The 16,745-nt window shown below is 38.7% G+C and overlaps 1 protein-coding gene across 1 annotated transcript in view; it reads left to right on the top strand.

Moving 5' to 3' along the window:
• Positions 1 to 16,164, top strand: part of PLXNB2 (plexin B2) — a gene marked incomplete at its 3' end in the record, with an annotated part of 76,299 nt that extends 60,135 nt beyond the window's left edge. Inside the window, 10 exon segments of the mRNA XM_010017675.1 lie at positions 2,385 to 2,541; positions 3,390 to 3,490; positions 4,381 to 4,465; positions 9,924 to 10,078; positions 11,383 to 11,543; positions 12,109 to 12,256; positions 12,755 to 12,819; positions 13,531 to 13,606; positions 15,571 to 15,649; positions 16,097 to 16,164. Coding sequence (XP_010015977.1) covers positions 2,385 to 2,541; positions 3,390 to 3,490; positions 4,381 to 4,465; positions 9,924 to 10,078; positions 11,383 to 11,543; positions 12,109 to 12,256; positions 12,755 to 12,819; positions 13,531 to 13,606; positions 15,571 to 15,649; positions 16,097 to 16,164 — 1,095 coding nt within the window.
• Positions 16,165 to 16,745: the final 581 nt, after the last annotated feature.

Here is a 16,745-nt window from a genome sequence, read left to right as displayed (position 1 = left end):
GTTCCTTCTGACAGTCTTGCTGGCTTTCTTCAGGACAAAGTGTAGTGAATGTCAAAGATGCACAGACTGTCCTTCAAAGAGCAGCACAGGATTTTTTTTTCTGCTCTCTGATTTCACTTTTATTGACATGTTAGAAGCCATTTGTGGTTGTCTCGAACTGAGAAAGATGCAGTGACCTATCTGCAGTGTGGAAAGAGAAACTTAATAAAAACCTTTGTTAAATCCTGACTAAAAATCCTCACCATTTTGTGTATTCTGAAGGGATTCTGATGGGGGGGCAGATGTGAAGAGATTGCTGTGGGACTTCCACTCACATAATCACTAGACTGTGACCTAGAGGAAAAGGGTGTGCTGGGCAAGAAGAAATATTTTAAGTTCAATTGATATTTTGGGAATTAGTTGAGTTGTCGTCTTCTGATCTGAGCTGAAAGTGCCACACACAGAAACCACGCTGATTGGCAACACTGGTTCTACTTTTTCTTGTGTATGGAGAACAAAATTTACTTGCACTGTACATCATGTAAGACTTAATGGCAATAATGCTTTATTCAGTCGCTTCTTTTCACAAAAAAAGAGCCAACTCCTTCAATTAAGCTAAATGAGTGCAGTGTGAAAGCAGAAAATTTGTGTATGCAATCAGACATGGGCACAAGCAGCACACTAGCTAGATATTAAACATTGTAACATTGTACAGTAGCAGCATTTGGTCCAGATTCCCATCAAACAGACATTTTATATGTGTGCATGCATGGAAGATGACGACATATACGTGTATATGTAAGTATGATGAAAGATTATGAAGGGGTTACTATTGCTATAAATTATTGGGATCTTTTGCATGATTATGACATTGTTGTTGTAGCTGTGAACAGTTAGGGAGCATTTGTACACCAAGGTAGGTTAAAGCATGAATTAATTAGTTCACTTCTGCCTGAAAGTGAGACACGGTGGGGAAGTATGGTAAAGAGCAGTTGTCTGCTCTCTAATTGTTCTTATTTAAAAGATGAATCTGTTTTGCATCACTGGTTACACTGACATGCTGCATACTGAACCAGCAGCAAAATCATGTCTAATTACCATAAAGCTAATAGGAAAAGGAAGGTGAAATCTCATGATTAGTTTGAGAGTTCTGTCAAGGGACAGTGCAATCACGTTTAATTTGATTGCCGTATGGTGTAGCTTTTCTTCACCGTTTAAAAATACCAGCCATGCAAGTTTATTTCTGAGGTATGGAATGATAAACTAAGGCATTATGGTTGGCAGGACCGTATGTATCTGAGAGCTGCAATGCTTCAGATGTGCCTGACTTCCAAAGCTACCTAACTGGCAAAAAATCCGTGACAGCTCTGAGCTGTTGTACTGATTCAACCAGTGAAAGAAAAGAGGCTTTTCATAACATCTATTTGGTTAGAGGGTGGGATTTTTCCCCCTTCTGTAAGGTTCCTTGGCCATTGTTTTCTCATTTGCTTTTGTCTGTGTTAAACCTGACACCTATATAGCAAAGCCACTTTTTAAAAAATCCCTCTAGATTTAGCAAATTACAGCCTTTCAAGAAATTCTCTTAACATTAAAAAAAACAAAACAAACATGTCAATATTATCAGCAATATTTTAGAACTAGTACAAACTACTTAGGTATATTTCCTGGAGCTATTAGAGTTATTGTGACAATAGTAAGCAGTAAATGAAGTCATCAGACACCAAAGATGATATAAATGGCATTTATATGTGCGTATATATATCTATATGTGTGCATATATGTTATTTATATATATATCATGAACAGCTGGTCACAGGAGGTGAAGTTATAGGAGGTGAACAAGTCACTGACCATCAACTGAGCCATGTTAAATCACCATATGTACAGACCTAGTCTGCTTGACTTGAGAAATAAGGCCACACCATGAAGACAGTGTAAAGGTACACAAAAGCACACAATATTTAGGCGTTCAGCAAAGTGCAGTTCAAATGATTATTGGGAACTTGTTAAATTTGGGCACTGTATTACTTGTGCTTTTCTGTGTTCCAGGTTATCAGGTTATATGAGAAGCATGTAACTAGTCAGTGATTCAACTGCTTTGTTTTTGTGTGTCCCTCTAATGAATTTCCAATAGCACAATAATAATAGCATATTAGACATGAGTAAATCTATTCTGTATCTTTCCTATTTTGTCATAGTGGGAGGAATTAGCTGGAATTTATGATAGCTGGTTGGCTGCATAACAGCGAAGGATCCACATTCCCGTTGCAAATATGTACTGCTGTGCAACAATCATTGCACAGTGAATTTTAGATATCGTTTGCATTTAAATCACCCAGAAAAATAGATTCAGAGGTATTCTAGCGCTGATTTGTCATAATCACCATGTACTTTCTTTTTTACAGACAGTAAATGTATATGTACAAGATGGAGGAACCGATTCCATACCTGTGAAAGTGCTGAACTGTGATACTATATCACAAGTAAAGGAAAAGATAATAGACCAAGTCTATCGAAATCTGCCATGTTCTCAGTGGCCAAAAGCTGAGAGTGTAGTTCTTGGTAGGTAGCTGCTTGGTAGGTGAGACTATGTTGAGCAGGTGAAAGATGTTGTGTGATTTTGTATTTTTCACAAAAATGTCTATATAAGAATTTTTTTGTTTAAAGAAAAAAAAAAGAAAGTTGAATGCATGTTCAACTGGATGCTAAAATACAACATTTTTCATCAATCTTAATATGCATTAAAAATTCATGCTTTCTAACAGGGTTCTTTTTCCTGACTCTTAAAGTTTTGGTATACTGTCATTAGCGTGCAAAGAGCCTGTTAATGACTGTTAGCACAAATGTATTAATGTCTGACAGAGTCAGTATCTCAGGTACTAATTAATGTGATAATGACAGTATGAACAATTAACTGATGGAAAAGTAATGATGCAATTTCAGAAACTGGTACTGCTTTTGACTTGCCTTTATGATGGTTATTCAAAAGTATTATAACTTACAGGAGTTATGCTTTCAGAGGATGATGAGCCACCCAGCCTCTGAACATCATCTTCCTTGAAGTCTTTCAAAACTGCTGTTCTCTTCTTCAGAAAAAAAAAATTGATATAACCTAAAAGGCCTAATAACCTCGTAATAAATGCTCCAATTAAAAGTTTTGCAATATCTTTATTACTCCCTTAATCTAAAAGTAGAGGATGCAATTCCTGCATAGTTAGGAATAGTTTAGGCAAACTTCTGTAATAAAACCCAAACTATTAAGCAATAAAAACCATACCTCATGGTATGTGCCAAATTACTTATTTTAATCCTCTACAATACATCAGTGGGTCTCTAAACTGAAGCATTCTTGGAAGTTAGTTTTGCACATGGTTAAAAACTGTTTTTTTCTCATTTTAATTACCCCTTAGAGTGGCGTCCAGGTTCTACTGCACAGATCCTCTCAGACTTGGATTTAACATCCCAAAGAGATGGCAGATGGAAACGTATCAACACACTAATGCATTATAATGTAAGAAAGTGTTTCAGAGCAACTGATCACATCTGTTAACTGTTCTCTAGTAATAAATAAAATCTTTATTTGTTTTTAGAGAAACTTCTGTGCTACATAAAGAATCAAAAACAACAAAAAAGCTCTAGCTCTGGGTCTAGGCAGTAAAAGCTTGGGAGTGTGAAAGGCTAGGTCTAGACATATTGCCTAAACATCTTACCAAAACCACATCACCTAAATGCCAGCAGTTTGGTTTCCTCATCATTGCAGTCCCAAATCTATCCCCTTTGAGCATTCAGAAGCTCCTTTTGATAGGTCTCGTATTCATCTCTTCTCTACCACTTCCTACCCCTGGGAACTGTCTTTTTGTCCTTCCTCTGCTGCTAAATAGATTTTGAGTTGGTCTGGTTTGTCCAACAGCCCAGTCAGGAGAGCAGATGTTGACGTTTTTGTACCATCTGGTTTAGGTCATACTGTGTACCCTACCAAGCATTTGCAATCCACTTATCTTCCCTTTGTATGGTATTTATTGCTTTCTAACAATAGATATCTGGATAAGGACACATAGAAGTAGGTTAGCTTTCCCTCAGAAAACAGACAGATCTGATTCTCCATATTAAGCTCCATTTTTGTACAAAGGGCACCCACACTGGATTGGGAACCACTTAAGTCTTGGAGATGCTTCTAGCATTTTCAGTAATCTCACAGGTGTTGATGGGATCTCTTATTAAAGGAGGGGGAGGGAGTCTGTTCTGAATTGCAGACCCAGTTACCCAAGAAGCCTCTGAAAGGCAGCGTTAATCATAGGCCTAGATTCCCTGCAAAAGATTACAGAAACTACAGTTAGATTTCAAGAAAGAGGTTCAGTAGTGTACACGTCGAATAACATCCCTGTGTTTGTATTCTCAAAGGTCCGAGATGGTGCCACTCTCATTTTATCAAAAATGGGAATTTCCCAGCAGCCAGAGGATAATCAGCAAGATGTTCCAGGGGAAAGTAAGTATCCTGTGGTTTCTCTATTTCCCAAAAGGACTAGAAGTCAAAACCCACACATAGAAGTGACACTGCTATCTCGATCTTGTTTATCAAGCACATCTGTGGTGCTAGATATTCCCCACCAGACTGACTATACGGGGCTTATTTGTTGTGTGTTACCCACTGTACACTTGCAATTGTTTTCTTTGTCCTCATTATAAAAGCCTTAAGTAATGGAGTTTTAACCATAATTGCTGTGATTCCATACCCCAACTTAACAGAAAGTGCTCATAGCAAACATTTCCTTGCATATTTTGTTTCTTAATCCTATTACGTCTATAGTCAAACCATATTTTTCATCTTTCTAAAGCTTATTTCTTTTGTCCTTTCTTCTTCCTTTACCTACTTTCCTCTCCAAATTTTTTTCACTCCTTACTAGACTGAGAATTGAATGCAGTGTTCTAGATCAATCACAGTAGAGACCAGCTCCCCTCTTTGTGACATAAGGGATCTGATGGAATTTTTTTATTGCATTTCTTACAACTTTGCTGCCTTGCAACCTTATCTGTGTACATTCATATTTTATGTCTCCTTCTCTATGAGTGGTGTTTCATCAGCTATGCTAGGTTGGTTTTTCCAGGATTTGTTGGTTGACTTTATTCATTATATATGTTACCTCTTTAGATGCGGTGTTTTCCACAATTCCTTTATTCTTTTTGAGGTTTGCAGTCCACTGTAAGTCAGTATCAGGAGTTACCTTGTTTCCTCTCTTTCACATCACTAATGCAGCTGTTGTGTAATTCTTATATTGCTGTCTGCTGCAGTATGCTGGACTTCTCAACACAGAAGGCAACTCCGTAGCTTGAAACCCGTCTTTCAAAGCTTTTACTTCCTCATGTTAGTATTCTGTCTAGACAAATTTCCTTTATCTCAAAACCTCTTGAGACACAACATCCATTACAGCCTAAAATGCACTCAGATTTTTATGGAAATATTTACTTGTAAATTTATAGTCTTTGTCACATATGTTTCCTTTACATTTCAGATGTTAAGTTTCTCAGAGGTTTTTTTATCCTTGTATTCTATTATTTTACAAGAGGTAGAAGTTAGATTTGTGGAACGATAATTGTTGAGGTCATTCTTCCTTCTATTAACTCATTTAATATGCTTTTCTGTCTAGCACTGATTCCAAAAGCCGTTGCTTCACCTGATAGTTTCATTCATTTAAATGCATTTACTGATCTTAGATTAAATAGGTTTCAAGGGTTGGGCAGTCAAATAGATTGAAAATAATATGCCAGAAATGCACATTTTTCAGGAAGATGGGTCTCAGCTGATAGCTGACGTGTATCACTATTTAACAAAAACGTTCAGGCTTCCACTTCATGACCAGCAGGTCAAGGGAGGTGATTCTCCCCCTCTACTCTGATATGAGACACCACCTGTAGGACTGTGTCCAGCTCTGGGGCCCCCCAACACAAGAGGGATGTGGACTTGCTTGAGCAAGTCCAGAGGAGGGCCATGAAGATGATCAGAGGGCTGGAACACCTCTCCTGTGAAGACAGACTGAGAGAGTTGGGCTGCTGCTGTCCTCTCACCCCTTTACTGCAAGTGCCTGCCATAGTTGGCCAAGCGGTGACTACTCTGTCAGAGCACTTGCCAACCCAGCCTGTTAATTTACAAAGCCACCCAATTTAATATAGAGGGCAGTGAAGAGCAGCCAGGCGAGGAGCTGATTCCTAGTCCCTGTTCAGTTTGCTTGCACTGGTTACTGAGAGAACTCTGAGGTGGTAGTTGCCTCCATTCTGAACGAATGGACCATAAATGGAGCCTGGTGGTGTCCGTAGCTTGCTTTGTTAGCACACAGTGGTGTTCAGTCTCTCGTTCTGGAATCCCAGTCTTCATCCTCCCCACCTCTCAACCCTTGTGGCAGGCAGTGGAGGACCAGACCATGTGGTTTTCTTTTTTTGCTGGTTTTTCTTTTTCTTTTCTTCTTCTCTACGATTATATCTTTAGCTATGATTCAGTATGGTGAAGTTCTCTGAACATACATGATTTCTGCTCCATGGTGAATTCCTTAGTTACACATGTACTATACTAAATTGTAAAGGAAAAGCAGGCTTCTGGGGACAGTGCTGGCACATGAGGCTCTGGTGCGTGAGAGAAAAATCTGCAGAGAATTCAGATCGCAAAGTATGGATTGAGGATGGCTTCCACCATGTTTCTTGTCCACACACTATCTTGCACCATGGTAGTGTACAAATTTGGGAAGACAGTGTTTTGTGCCCATTTTCTTTAGTGCCAAAGGGTCCTCAGAGCTAGTTGATGCCAAGTTGTTCTTTTGAAAGCTATAAAATGTTACAAAGTTAATGCAAAGCAAGAGCCTGCAATGGCAGTGATTTGTGAGATGTGTATAAAAGGGAGAGGAGAGGATCAGTGGGTTCCCCTCCCACACACACATTTATATGACACAGGGATTTACAGGGTTGAAATAAACAGAAGTCCTATCCCAGCTCTATGAATGAGGCTTGTGATGAAGTGGTTTTCCTTTTAATTCAGTCTTTTATTAACTTGCACCTTTTGCATTGAGAAGTGTCAGCTGAACCCATTGACTGTCTGCCAAAGTACTAAGCTTTGCATAGAGCGAAAATGTAAAACCATGTTCAGAGATGTTGCTCTAAAACCTGGCATTGCTTCCATGCTGCTTTTGATTCAGCTTCTAACAGGAAGACACTAGAAGCTGGAGGCTGTGACAAATTAAATGCAGCATCTTTTACTTCTGGAGATAATAAATGCAATTACTAATTTGTATCAAGATGGAGAATGGTTTCAGTGATTTCATGCTAGTATTTCTGTACTGAACTATAAGCCAAGGCAACACACTCAGCTATTCTGGGTTTTTCCTCTGTTGGTGGGTTGGGTTTTTCTTTTTCCTTTTTTAATTTTGAATTAAAATAGAGGATTGCAGATCAGAAATACTGATTGGCAGATCCAGGTAGGGCAGCCCTTCTTTCGCCTGCGTGGAGCAGGGTATTCACAGCAGGGGAGGAGGCTGGAAGGAAGCTAGTTTCCTGCAGGTCACACAAGGGGAAAGGGACTGTGTTGCCTGTCACCATCTTGCTTGCCTCTGTCATGTTTACGTCATGGTTCATGCCACTGTAACTCACCAACACAGTCAATATTTGTCGTTAATGTACACACAGAGCATTATTTTAGATTGTCCAAAAAATGCCAAGGACCAAGGGGTGAAGCTTTGACCCAGCAGGCACAGTCTTCTCCCCACTTACAGCTTGACACACAATGTGGCTACCACAATAAAAAAGGAGGTGTCTTCCCCTATGTTTTATTTTCTTCACCTCCTAGTTTTCCATTGGAAAAAATATTATCTCACAGAAATGTTATTTTCTCTTAGCAACTGTACTGCTGACATGATTTGTTACCCCATGTCCTGAATTTATCTTCCTCATTCTTCCTGCTATTTTTAGGAATGAAGCTGGATCTCTGTGTTGCAGAAGTTCATCTGGTCAAGCTGTAGTCTCATAATCCCTATTTTCTTGTGAAATAACTACTATTTCGCTAGCAGTCAATTCTGTTGTTGCTAAACAAACGTGGGCCAAAAAAAGCTGCACATCAGGGCCAGTAATCTCAGCAGACACCCCTTTGGTTGTTTCTCTTCTCTCCAAAGCTAAACTGGACCTTATACCAGTAGGAGGGCAAAGAGAGAGTAAATTCCTTTGAATAAAATGAGGAAACAGAAGTGTCCCAAGCGACTGACATAAGTCTGGAAAATAGTTTCTGCTTTAACTGTGTGATTAGATCTGTTAATTTACAAAAGTAAATAATAGGCATTGCAAAAGAAATTCCAGACTTCAGGCCCAGCAGTGGTTCTTACTGTACTGGCAGATGATTGTTGTTAATGGTATCGATTGCAAAATCGCATCTGCTTCAAAATAAAGTGATAGCTTTGATTTCTTTCCTGCTTCACTCACATGAACTTCCAAGTCAAATTAAGGCCTCTCAGAGAACAATATGATTTAATGTGGGATTTTTTTTTTCTTCCCTACCTGGTTAAAAGGAAGTAAAGGCCCTGGAAGGCTGCACAGCTAATGTCTTTCATGAAGATATTCAAAGTAGATTCAAGCAGAAGTGTTGGCTCGGCCAGATGACACATAAATGTTCTTTTCCTCTGTGATGTAAAATATTGAACATACACTCAAGCTGGTAAATTTAATGTAGCTGCTGAGGAAGTTAGTTAATAAACTACTATGGCCAAACATTTAAAAGGACAAAATTTATGCAACTAGAAACAGATATCTCTGCTGTAACTGGTATTCAGTTACATTAGATATGTATATTAAAGCATGAAACTTAGCAGTAATGCAAAATAATATATGCAATAGGGCTGAATCACAATTTTTATGGGAAAAAATAACTCACATTTTTAAGATGTCAATGATCTTAAACGTACTGATTTAGTAACTTCTGCTGGAAAAGCACTGCTGATTTTAGGGACTATGCCAAGTAGATATAAAAATTCAGAAACTAAAGTAAGAACAAAGCACAAGCAGGAGTAGTTTATGACACTAAATCTTTTTTCAAGGCATATTTATTGCAAGTTGAAACTGTAATCAGATGAGCCATCATTAGCATCCAGGTGCTTACTCCTGTTTCAGCTTATGTTAACAGACTTGATGTGAGTCTCTTTCTCTGGTTTAAGCTATGAATACTGACAAACACATTCTCTTAAACTTTATTATAATGGTTATGAATTTGCTTCAGTCATTACCTCTGGCTGCTGGCATTCACGCCCTGTCAGTAAACAGCAGCATTTTCCCTCTTTCCAGCTACAAAGTCAAGAGGTGCTGGTCAAATGCTGATAAAGAGAGGTTCGAGCTGAGGTACCATACACTGAACTCACCAGTTAGGGTAAAAATGTAAATTCTAATGGTGATACCTAGAAAAAAAAAGGTTGATATCGTCATTTTTTTAAATTGCCACTGCCAAATTCACCTGAGCTGCTATAACAATATCTTGCCTTGTACCTGGAGTAGCTACAATTGCTCTTTTTGTGGTGGCTGTTGTTGTGCTGGCTCTTTCTGTGGTGGCTCAGAAACTATCTGAGTTTCTGTAACTTAATCATGTCTCCAAGAATTCACAAAGGAGCAAAGTACTTCAGTGTGTGGACCTCAAAAAAGTACACACAGTGAGCATACGTGACCGAACAGGAGTTTCCTTATTGTGTGGTTCCTTCCTCTCCCTTTGCTCTTGACAAAAGCAAGCTTATGTATTATTGAACATTTAGCACTTGAGTTGCATAGGTTGAACAGGAACAAAGTAATCTAGACCTTCTTGGCAAGAGGACAAGTATGTTAAGGAGAGGGAACAAAGATATTACATGTACTTACGTATATGATTATTTTCATGTTGCTGTTTTGGCTGTGGAGTGGTTTTTCGTAATTATTGCAATTACTCTTTCTAGGGCATGCACTGCTGGAAGATGAAAATAAGGTCTGGCATCTAGTGCGGCCAGTAGATGAAATAGATGAAGGTAAATCAAAGCGGGGCAGCGTGAAGGAAAAGGAAAGGACCAAAGCTATTACAGAAATCTACCTGACCAGACTTCTTTCTGTGAAGGTAAGACTCAGATGTGCCATGTTACACCTTATTTCTGTAGATTTTGAGATACAACTGAAGAAAATTAAGCAACTGTTAGTCATGCTTTTGCCTGCAATTTTGACTGTCTTCTGTGCACAATCTGGTGTTCAGGGCTTCAGGTGATTAATATGTCCTGAAGATCACTACTGGGAAAGAAATAAAGTTTAACTCCTGATCAAAATTGAGAACTGTGATTATGTGTTCATTAAATAAGGATTTTTCTTGCAAGACAAGGATGAATATTCTCCTCTGTGCCACTGTTTAGATAATATTTTGTGGGGTTTTCTTTTGAACCAAATGCTTTATAAACTGCTAGAGAGTCTTAGATTTCCCTGTTCTTGTGTGTGACCAATGCTGCAGGACAACCTAGAGAACTAAAAATGTTTTCAAATAACAATAGCTTTTTCAGAGTATTTTTAGTGCTTATACTGCATAATGGATCACAAGCAAAATAATTTTGCAAAGCATTCCTCCTTGAAAAAAGAATTTAGAATAATGTGTTTAATGACCCTAAAGCCAGGCTCCTCATAAAAATGGAAGTGGTCTAGCTCCAGATAAAGCCATTTGTCCAAGTGCGAAAGTGAATGTGAAGGAAAATCAGCACATAGATGACATAGACTCAGGACAAAGAGCCAGCAAGATGCTTACATCCCTCTCTTCTATTAATAACACTTTTGCAGCCACCACTTTTCTGTTCCAAATAGCCAGTTTATGGATTATTACCAGTCTGGTGCTTTACTAACTTGTACAGAGCTGGTGAGGTGTTATGGCTGGGACCACAGCTACCCCTGCACACCAAGGGGTAGCTGTGTCCTTGCTTTTTGCTGACAAAAAGTCAAATGCTCAATGGTACTTTTTCCTCTTAGTCTCTTTCTGAAAATTGCATGGTGCTGTGGAGTCAGAGAAACTGGAGGTGAGAAGCTGCAAAACCATTAAAAAACAGCTAGCAATTATTTTATGTGCACAACAACCCTGAAGTGTAAATGTATTGTAGGGTTAGCAAACAGCTTCTGCTGCTTCTATCAAGCAGAAAGCACACCTTTGCAAACTGTGGAATAGTTGGTGAAGTCACAGCCTTTCAGGCTAGAACAACAAAAGGTTCTCTAGAAGGTGACTACACTAAGAAGTTGCCTGGTTTTTGTCACCCAGTACCCTTCGCACTCAGGATAAAGGACATCAGTGACTTCAAGTGGATGTTAGTGTCAATAGGAATAAGAGTTGAGGATGGCACTGAGTGCAGCCTGTAGCACAAATCTAATAGATTTTTTTAAATTTGCTTGTAGGGGACACTTCAGCAGTTTGTAGATAACTTCTTTCATAGTGTGCTTAACTCAAACCATGTGGTGCCACCAGCTGTGAAATACTTCTTTGACTTTCTTGATGAGCAAGCAGAAAAACATGACATCAAGGATGAAGATACCATTCACATCTGGAAAACAAACAGGTACGGTATGAACAGAATAATACCTGTACTGAAGAGAAGTGAGAATGTAATTCCCAGCTATCACTGGCACTCTTACCACAAATCAAGTATATTTCAGTTATAATTCTCAGAATCATTTTAATTGAGATATGTTTGTCTGATCTAAAGGATTCCCTGTAAGCCTAGAAGATGCACAAATGAAACCTAACTGCCTGTGAGGTTGTCAGTGGCAGATTTAACACTTTATGTCTTTCCTCAGAAAAGAGGAAAGCAAAGGCAAATGGGACTAGATTTACCTGTCAAAGCACAAAATCTAATAAAATAGTGGTCAGGTAGTTTCTCCAACCATGTAGACATCTTCTCTTGCTATTTTGGGGAATTTGAGATTCTTGAGAGATGTAATGGCTTGGTTTTCAGACATGGAAACCAGACAACAGATAGCTCATATAAGTGTTGAAACACAACATTAAGCTTCACTGTTGTGAGGAGATCAGAATGAAAAACCCGTACTTAATTTCATGTGATTTGCTTTTTGTAAAGCATTTGTTGTATAAAAAGGATTATTTATCTTTTTCTTGTTTTGCAGCCTGCCTCTTAGATTCTGGGTAAACATACTGAAAAATCCCCATTTCATCTTTGATGTTCATGTTCATGAAGTAGTTGATGCTTCCTTGTCAGTCATTGCACAGACTTTCATGGATGCTTGCACAAGAACAGAGCACAAATTAAGCAGAGTAAGTGATTTGCATTCTACATCCTGACTACATTCATGCCTGACAAGAGAAAGGGCATCCTCATAGACAATAGCCATTCTCTGAGGAGACACAACCTTGATCATTTCTTTTTAGTTTTATAATGAAGTTAGCATTTCACCACTTACCAAGTTGGTGAACGTGTCAGTGTTACTGAGTAGACTGCCAATAGGTATTTATTAAAAGGAGAAAATAGCAACTGCTTTTATAAAAAGTAAGTTTATGAACTGAGTATTTCATGGCTATAATTGAGTATTATCTTGCATTGAATATTTGTAAAACCCAACAGTAATGATGTGTGTAAACTTCATCCTTTCAGAACACATAGCGCCACCAATGTTAATAACCATCCAAGTGTTACTTTCTGTAAAGCTCAAGTGCATGTGAATATAAAGGCTTGATCTTAAGTTCTTGACTTTCTTTTGCTTCCTATAGATGTTCATAAATCAACTATGTTTCTCTCTATTATAAATTTTTCAGGATTCTCCGAGTAATAAATTACTTTATGCTAAAGAAATCTCGAACTATAAGAAGATGGTGGAAGAGTGAGTATAGACTCTTTTCATGCTTATCTGGAGTTGATAGGGCTTTAGGCCTGTGCAGGAGGAAAAGAAACTGCTGAGGTAGTCAAAGGCAACTGTCAAATGTTTAAAGTTTTACACCCTACTGTTAAAGCTTTCCACTGGTGGTAGCATTGGCAGGGATGAAATGCACCACTGTTACGACCTAGTGTGTGCTCATGGCTATACAGACAGATGGATAGATTTATTCAGGTGAAAATATGATACTGTTTTCTGCAGTGGTGATTGTTACCCATACGATCTGTCTAATCAAAGCTGCACTTCTGTAACTCAGTAGAGATCAAAGCCTGAAAACATTTTCACAAACACATTTGTTCCATTGAGTCTCTGACTTTATTCATTTTGTAATTGGCAATTCAGTGAATTTCACGGAAGACTTGCTGCAGGACAAAACTCTTGCTAGCTGATAACTTCCAAAGTTTGAACACCTAAAATAATCATTGGCTGTAATTATAAATAGATTTCTTTCCTGTGGTATGGCCTTGTACAATAAGGTACGATTTGCCTCTCCTGTGAAGGTACTAATGACTGTTGGAAGGCAGGATTACTAAAGGAATCACCAGTTCGTTGTGGCAGAGCATCTCCTGCATAAAATCACTGCAAAATTGAAAGAGAGAATTAGCAGAAACCACAATGTATTTCACCTATTTGAAAGTCTGTTTTCATCTGTTGCAGTTATTACAAAGGTATTCGTCAGATGGTGCCAGTGAGTGACCAAGACATGAATACCCATCTAGCAGAGATTTCTAGGGTAAGAATAAATTCCACTTTCTTGTTCTGAAATCGGAGCCAAATGTAGCACTATTTTTCTTTGTCTTCTCTTCCTAACTCAACAAGTGGGTTTCTTGTATGTGCAAACATCACAAGTTATTTCATGCTCTGAAATAGTCCCGTTATATGTAGTCATGCCTTTCAGCCGGTTGAAATGTTGATTGTTGACTGGAACCAAGAATAGTTATTGTCACTAATCTATCTGGGTGATGCAGGTGCCGGAGCAAAATGTTTGGATTTTTTCATATCCACTGTGGAAAACTTGCAGCACTTTTGAATTGTGTTTTCTCTCCCCAGCATACAGAGGATTTTTAGCATTGATCATACTGATAACAAGTAATGACTGAGTTCACAGCAAAAAATAGGTTCCAGAAATGAAAGAGAAGGCACATACATTAAGTACAGCCTATTTTAGAGCTGTCTATACAAGGGCAATACTTCTGCTTCATGCTGCATGTGAGAAGCTCTCCATTTGCTTGCTCAGTGGCACTTACTCTTTCTGCCTTACAGGTTATTGGGAGTTACCTCTCATGGAGAAGAGCAGGGCGGGGTGGTTGCTAACTGGGGACTCTGGCTGGAGACTGCTGGAGCAAAGAAACTACAAACCCTGCTTCGGTCTCAAAAGAGTCTGTCTGTGCAGCAGCTCAGCTTAGTTAGAGCAGGCTCATGCCTTTGAAGCACTCAGTTTAACTTGGAGAACCAGGAGAGGCTTCACCAGTCTTAAAAGATGTTGTTTAGTCTGAGCGAAGAAACAGTGTATTACTGGCTAGTTTGCTTATTTGCTTTATTTAGTTGAAGAGTTCTAGCGTAAGGAGGATGTTCGGGGAATTTTTTGTGGTTTGTTTTTTTCAGTGCACTTATGACCTAACATTTTGCAGATCAACATCCTCATGAGAGCATTTCTATTTTCAGTCATTCACTACAAAACTCATCTGCAGTGACATTTAATTTTGAGTTCACTTTATTTATTGCACAAATTGAGAAGTACGTAAAATTAAAACATTTGGTGATTAAAAGTAAATTCAATAGAATGTTTTAACATCAGCAGAATATGTTGATCCTTTCTACTTACGCTATAAATTATGATAAAATGAATATGGAAGGAGTGATTGAACATTGAAAATCTTGACCAGTTCTAGAAGTGACTTTTACAGAGCAAGGGAAGATGGATGTTTCTCTGCTGCTTTATGCCTTGGGTAATCACTTATGCCAGTAGCAATATTTTGCAATTCTTCATTTTCTTAACTAACTTGAAAAACTAAAGGCATAGCTAAAGATTTGAATTCTATACTTGTGAATGAAAAACATCTGTTAGGTAGAACACATTCGCTAATTAAGTTAAATGGGGGGGTGGGGGAAGAGAGGAAGGAAGAGGTAATGAAAGGGTTTTTTCCTGATTCGTTTAAAGTCCTTTTTCTCTCCATCTCTCTCTACCCCCCATCCCTTCCCATCTTCATGATTCAAATGGCTTTTTCCAAACATACATGTGCTTGAGATCTTGATAAGTTACACCTTTGATGTAGTGAGGTGTGAATAGTTTCAAAGAGGTAAAAAAAACTGGAGAAAGGATTTCAAACAGCCATGACAGTGACAGAAACAATGCTTAACTTCTCAACAATATGTAGGCTACACTGAGCTTTAGTTATACATACCCATGTTGTTAACAGATGTTTAAGCTGTAGTCTGTGCTTTACCATTCAGAGTTCAAAATATTTTCCACCTCCAGTGGGAAAGACCAGTAGGAAAGCCTTGATCTAAAAATCACTGAACAAAAGTTTTCTCACCCCTTTTTTTCTGCCCCAGCTGTCATTTAACAAAAGTTACAGGATGCAGAGCTTGCATTTGGAAATCTTGTAAATTGAATCCAACAGTTGTGGATGTGAATAACCTTGAGCTGTCTGTGATCACATTTTGACACGTTTGCTTCCTGCTTGTGTTTAACAGGCACATACCGATTCTTTAAATACGCTTGTGGCTCTACACCAACTCTACCAGTATACTAACAAATACTATGATGAGGTAAGTTGTGGCTCTTGTTTTCATTTTTCAATATCAATGGTAAAAAGTTAGGAAGGCTAACATCCATCTAAAGGAACAATTTCTGGAATTCCCTGGATAATTGGGCAGAAGCAATGCTGGGCAGAAAGCTCTAACTTTGCAGTTATACACCTTGCTTGGCAATGACACTGGTCAAGGGTGTGCTCTTATAAATGAACAATCTCACTATGGGTTCTCTGGTTTTGCTAGTGGTGGTTTAATGAGATCTGAAAGAGAAATAGATTTTAAAATAATTTCTTCTTCAGATCTACAGTCCTAATTCCAAAGAATTAGGATGTAAGAATGTTACTGTGCAAAGAGCAGTCATAAAACCAGTATCAGGTTTCAAGCTGGTGGGGGTTTTTTATTAGGAACAGTCCATTAAACTTGCTTTTCTTGTAGGAATGGGGCTCTGCCTTTTTTGTTAGTTAAGATGCACTTAAAACTTCCATGTATGCTACTGTCCCCATTTTGATGTGCCAAATGAAGTGCCTGCCCCAGGTAAACCAAAGTAGAGTAACTTGAATATAGCCTGATTCAAAAGGATTCAGTCCAAAACGTTTCTTTGGTTTTTCACACCCTGTAGAAAGGGGGACAAAGAAAATCCCAGTGTAGCTGGGCTGCGGCTATGGCTCTCCAAACTTAATCTGAAAACAAAAAGAGAGAAGGAAACTTTTATTCAAAGGTTTCCATGGAAATGAATGCCTCCAAAAAACTCTCAGAATTAAATCAAAGCAAGAACAGATGCTGAATGAAAAAGGAGTACAGCACATGTGAGCTCTCTTTGGTTTGTCTTGCACCTCAGCACAGTTCATGTTTTCACTTATATTTAGCACTGAAGTCAGTGAGTCTCACCCTCAGCTTCACTGCAGCTGCTTTGTACAGAAGCAGCCAGCCTGTTGGAGCATTTAAGCAGATGTAAGCAGGGAAAATCAAATCACTCTGAGAAGTCTTGCAACAAGGGTCGGTGGGGGAAGCAGCCAGAGGAATGCAGGCCAACCTGGTGGCGTTAGTTTCCTTGTCTCCACTGCTAACCAAGCTGGCTTTCAACACCTTCCCAAATGGATCTGTGGCCTGACCTC

Source organism: Nestor notabilis, unplaced genomic scaffold (assembly GCF_000696875.1).
Source record: "Nestor notabilis isolate BGI_N333 unplaced genomic scaffold, ASM69687v1 scaffold7167, whole genome shotgun sequence".
Taxonomy (NCBI): Eukaryota; Metazoa; Chordata; class Aves; order Psittaciformes; family Psittacidae; genus Nestor; species Nestor notabilis.
The sequence above is the reverse complement of the archived record's forward strand: the minus strand, read 5'-3'. Positions and strand labels throughout refer to the sequence as shown.